This window comes from Anarrhichthys ocellatus, unplaced genomic scaffold (assembly GCF_004355925.1).
Source record: "Anarrhichthys ocellatus isolate YVR2014 unplaced genomic scaffold, GSC_Weel_1.0 scaffold5, whole genome shotgun sequence".
Lineage (NCBI taxonomy): Eukaryota > Metazoa > Chordata > Actinopteri > Perciformes > Anarhichadidae > Anarrhichthys > Anarrhichthys ocellatus.
In genome coordinates, this window is record NW_022280035.1 from 723,322 (window position 1) to 728,804 (window position 5,483).

The window sequence follows — 5,483 nt, forward strand, 5'->3', positions numbered from 1 at the left end:
CCCCCCCCCCCCCCCCCCCCCATGACGAGTGACCCTATTTGTGTGTTGTAATTCATCAGGAGAGTGACGTGAATGTGTGCAAAGAGAGAAAAAGCATGCTGGATCGTAAAGCAGTCCCACTTTTAGAGGTTCATCTACAAAGAGCCCCCCAAAACTGACATAAAGCAGGGTTACTGTGGGTAATGGTTATGGTCCCGCCCCTTTCTGGTGGAGCACTGTTGGACTTTATTTCGGAAAAAATAGTCAATGGTGACTGTTTGAATTTTTGCCCTAAAATATAAATCTGAAGTTTGTCTGATAAGTCTCTTTCTGAGTTGTTATAAGACCATGAAAATACGTAATTACACAGATTTAACACGCAAAAGTATCGTAAGTGTCGTCTCTCTCTGAAGCTACGATGCCGGTGTGTTTCGTACAACAACAACAACGAGGTCTCGCTCGTTCTTTCTCTTCCCGGCTGATTAAAAAGAGTCGCTGGATAAAAAACACATCACGTAAGATAATGTTACATTCGTGCGTGGAACGTAGCTAAGTTAGCGAGCTCTTAGCTAGCAAACATCATGTGTGTAATTCATGGCACGATTCAAACAGGAACAAATAAATATTTGTCTCTCACCGTTGACGACCGTACATATTTCTTTTTTCCCATGGTGGGACTTTGCCTCTGTATTAAATGGTAGGCTAAGCTGTGTAATCGTATCTAGCAGTCAATAAATAAAGATGAACTGTCGCTGAAAGCAAAACCAGTTTTGCTGCTGATCACGTGACCCGATCGACGGACGCATCACTTGTTTTTATAGTAAAGAAAGAAGGCAGGAAAGTACCTTCGTCCCCCTCCCTCTCCCTCCCCTTGACTCACCTTTTGTGTAATGGGCAGAGCATGGAGTTGGCGTGTAAGTGAGCATATTGATTTTGAAATGAAACATGGAAGGTCGCGCCCTCATTACCAGCGCAGACGATGTGTGTGCGCCTCCACTCAGACAACCTTCAGTCCAACAGCACTGGCAGTGAAGGAAGTGTAAAGTGAAGGGGACGGCGTCCTCACGGTGGACGACGCTAACAACAGTTAGACAAGCAGTTAAATTAATGAGCATCAGAAAGCATCTCTATAGAGGGCTGCAGGGAGAAACAGGAAGTTAGCGTCACACTGGTTCCATCCCTCTATTTCAGACAGTAATCTCTGAGGGAAACACAAGTTTATGATACTTAAACGTTTAGTTCATCAAGATAATCTTCACAAGTGAACTCCACTTTTATGATGTTTGAAGTGTAAAGTAAAAAGCTAACGTTAGTCTATAAAGGAACTCCACCACGGTCACATGACTTCACGTCTCCACCACTAAGCTAAAGGAGGACGAGTGTTCTAGTGAGGACGCTTAGTCGTCTCATTTAAACTCTTTTTTTAAGACACGTAGAAGCTTTTATCTAAATTCACCAGAGAGGTATCTACTGACATGTTTTATATCGTAGAACTAAACTTAACAATCTCTTCAGCTTTTGTTAAACACAAACCTTATTTCAGACATCTAAGCAAGAACAAAAAAAAAAACACACTAACTTCGAGACGAAGGAAACCTGAAGTGCAAAAACGATCTCTCCTGTGTGTTCTTGTTTCCCCCCCCCTCAGGCATGGAGAGCCCAAGTGGCCCCAGGCTTGGGAAGCTGTCTTCATCGGGGCTGCCAAGGGGCCGGACCCCCAAACATGGACATCCCCAGGAGCCGGTCAGGACCACGGCAGGCCCGGAAAACCACAGCAAACACAGTGAGTGTTCTTCTCACAGGTCCTTTTAAATGTGTGAACCAAGAAAAGCTCTCATTTGACACGACATTAATACATACTCAATATCGATATTGCAACGATATTGTGGGGATGAACCTTTGTACTTTCATAAAATATATGCACTATAATAATTTTGATAAATAATAGTGGTGTAACGGACCGTCGTTGATCCGTATGTGAACCGCGGATTCATTACAAACTTTTACCGTCATAGTATGAAATAGTTTTACTGGTGATGGTTATCGGACAATAGTCAATAAAAATATGATGTCAGGTGATCGACATTAATAGTCGCTGATTCCTGATAATGCTCAAATCTGCAGGAGGAGAGCTAGTTACGTTAGCAGCACCGGAGCTAACAGCTAACGATCGGAGGTTCCATTTAGTCCCATTACGATGCGTTCAGGCTCTGCTCAGTAAAAATGAGTATCGGGCGAAGGTAAACTATGTTATCATGATGTAATCTTGTAAAATGTAGGTTTAGGCACGACACTTCGGAGATGTTTTCACAGCAATATAAAATAAATATGAGAGAATTATGACCTTTTTAACTTCCTAACAATAGCTCTAAGGTGCTTATAATAAAACTACTAATGACATGAACTGTCTCTGTTGCTTTTTTTGTTTTTGTTCAACGGGTTATATTTTACCAAGAATCAATGGGTCCCCAGCCTCGATATAATTTTATTCCTCTCAACCACAAAAGGGCCTGGAAACTACAGCATTCTTTTCCCCCAGACTGCCTTTACAGTGAGAAAAAAACCAAACAGACAAAGTATCGCCAAGCACTGACATTAGTGAAAACTCCGAGCCATCTGGGTGGAGATGGATGGAAGATTTTGGAAAAGAGAGAGAGCCAGGCTGGGGAATTATGTTCCAATCCAGGACCCGGCAGATCATCAGGACTTTGTTAATAGAGTCTTGGACCTGGAAAACTGGAGCTGCTCTAGTATGACCCAGTTGTTTTGGTTGCTACGAAATAGCTCTCATTCCCAGACACACACACACACACACACACACACACACAGCACAGGACTAGGTGCTTGGATTTGTTTTCTTTCCATATTAATATTCAGCCCTGAAGGCCGGGGCTGCATGCCTGTGTGTGTGTGTGTGTGTGTGTGTGTGTGTGTGTGTGTGTGTGTGTGTGTGTGTGTGTGTGTGTGTGTGTGTGTGTGTGTTGCCCGCTGTGGACAGTAATACAGAGATTATTTTTGCGAGACAGAGCGGAGCGGGGAATCTGCTTAATCTTCTAATAGTTGGCAGTTTAGAGAGGCTCGTTGGTGGACCACCACAGGACCTAATTTTAGTAGTCAAGTCACAGTAGTCAATGGCGAGGGACAGATCATTTTGCTAGTGAAGACAATCAGTTTGTCGTAAGATTTATGAAGTGTAAGACTGAAAATACGTAGTTAGAAAGACACCCAAAAGTGGCGTAAGTGACGTCTCTCTCTCTGAAGCTACGACGCCGGTGTGTTTCCTACGAGGATGTTCTAACACATCTTTCTCTCACTGGATAGAAAACACATCACGTAAGATAACGCTACATTTGTGCGCGGAATGTAATTAAGTTAGCTAGCTCGCTAGCAAGACAAGCTAACGTCTGTGTGTTGGTGACGCACATTGTGCGAGACGAGAGACGTAGTTCACTGAGCGGTTTCACGACAAATCTACGACAAAATGCGACTTTCTCGACGCCCAAAAATGATCTTTTGAATTGACGACCATCACATGTTTAATTCATGGCACGATTCAAATGGGATCAGAACATTATTTGTCTCTCGCCATTGACTAGCGTACACATTTCTCTCTGAAATGAGGTCCCATTAGGTCACACGGGAAGGGGCGGGACTTTGCGTCTCTCCAGCACTAACTCACAGTATTGGTTTTTTAACTCCTCATTGTTTACAGGCAGCAGACTGATGGGCTGTTTGGCTCCTAAATAATTGATTGCAGCAGAACGGCGTGTGTTTGAATGACAGGGTTTTTCTCCGCAGCCTCTCAGTGCGTTATGTTTTATTGATTTTTTTTTTTATACTTGATTACTCAATGAACAAGATGTGCTTAAATCAATCAGTGTGAAGTTTATAGTGGGCTTTGAGCTGATAGTTTTGAGACTGGAGGGTAGAAACGAGAGACACACACTTGGCTGAGATTCACTAATGAGTACCGCTGATGGTTGTGTGTGTGTGTGTGTGTTCAGACAATGCTTTCACAGGTAACAGGCTTGGTCCTGGTTTTTACGGGACTTTTTCTGGTAACTTAAGACTTTGCCGTTTCTGCTCGTCTTGTTTCGTTTTCCTTTCCCACAGTTGATCTGCTTTGACTCTCATTAAAGTGGAGCTGCTCAAAAAATACCGGTGCAGTAATTATATCAGTGTTTTTTTGTTGTTTTTGCAAGTCTGTGGTAAGGAAAGCTTCCAGCACAATTTGATTGCACAAGATAGAAATCTACAATACCATTCTGTTGTAGTCGAAGAAAAAAGTTAGTGGTATCTAGAACGTTACCTGGGGTTTCCTTTGCCTTTGGAGAGGCTTAGTTGGTCTTGGTTGGAGTTTTATGTGATGAGGTTTTAAGATTCTCTAAGAACATCCAGCGACCTTGAGGGGAAACAGTAACTGTAGGAATTGATTTAGACGAAGCAGAGCATGAGGAATTTTTTACATTTTCTTCTCAAGAAGGGCACTGGCTCACGGTGACATTTGTAATTCCCTAACCACCAACACCATAACTGCTGTGATTCACTCAGATGTAGTTGAGGCTAAAATATATTAATTCACTTTTCTGTAGTTCCCTCCAGCTTACAAACATCGACTCCGTCTACATCCAAAATATCGTTACCTCTTCAAACGACCTTTTCAAATCTGGCCTCCTTTGCTTTTTAATCATCAGTGTTTGGCTTGAGCTCCCTGTAGCTAATGATGAGGACAAATGCTACGGTGCTAATCATAATGAGCCTGGAGCTAGCTTGTCTATCCCAAGAGGGGGGCTGCGAGTCTTGGTTTGGGGAAACAAAGACATCAATATCCAAGGCTCCCTGTGGAGGTTTCTTCTATGTCCGTTGTACACAGTGTGCTCTTCAGATAACCAGGTAACGCATTATCTTCCCTCTTCCCGCTGCTCGTGTTTCATTTTTTTATCCCATGTTCATGGAAAGTTTGGACTTTTCCCACCTTGTTGTATTATCAGTACTCGCGCTGATCGATTTGTGCTTCCATGTAACCATGAAGAAAATCCTCGACTTCTTGTTTTTTTTGTGGTTTCCTGAAAACCCCCTCTGTGATGTTATGCATAGAAACGAAGAACGCTGCAAATCCGGTTTGTGTGTTTGCTTTTCCTGAAGTGGTGCGGTTGAGCTGTCACATCGCCACACCAGACAACTGGCAGGAAAGGATGTGGTCCTTGAGGGTGACTTGCTCTCGTCTTTGTCTCTCTATTTCTTTCTTGCTCTCACATTTGTTTTACATTAATATCTTATTAGAGCTCTGGTTTTGTCATTTCTTTCCCCTCCACCAGCAGTGTGAGCTGTTAAACAACCTTCAGTGAAAGTATTTGGACAGAACTAATGCTGCTCTGCCAAATGCTTTAGGCAAGCCCTGAAATTAGGCTCTTTTCTGCAAACATTAATGCAAGCATAAATGAGTGGACTCTAGGCGTGTGTGTGTGTGTGTGTGTGTGTGTGTGTGTGTGTGTGTGTGTGTG

The 5,483-nt window shown here is 43.0% G+C and overlaps 1 protein-coding gene across 4 annotated transcripts in view; it reads left to right on the forward strand.

The window, feature by feature from the left end:
* znf512b (zinc finger protein 512B) overlaps positions 1-5,483 on the forward strand; it is a 26,146-nt gene that overhangs the window by 1,741 nt on the left and 18,922 nt on the right. For all 4 annotated transcript variants that reach the window (XM_031845147.1, XM_031845145.1, XM_031845146.1 and 1 more), the window contains exon 2: positions 1,628-1,762. In XM_031845147.1, the coding sequence (XP_031701007.1) occupies positions 1,630-1,762 (133 nt within the window). In that variant the 5' untranslated portion in view covers positions 1,628-1,629. The remainder of the gene's footprint in view (positions 1-1,627; positions 1,763-5,483) is intronic.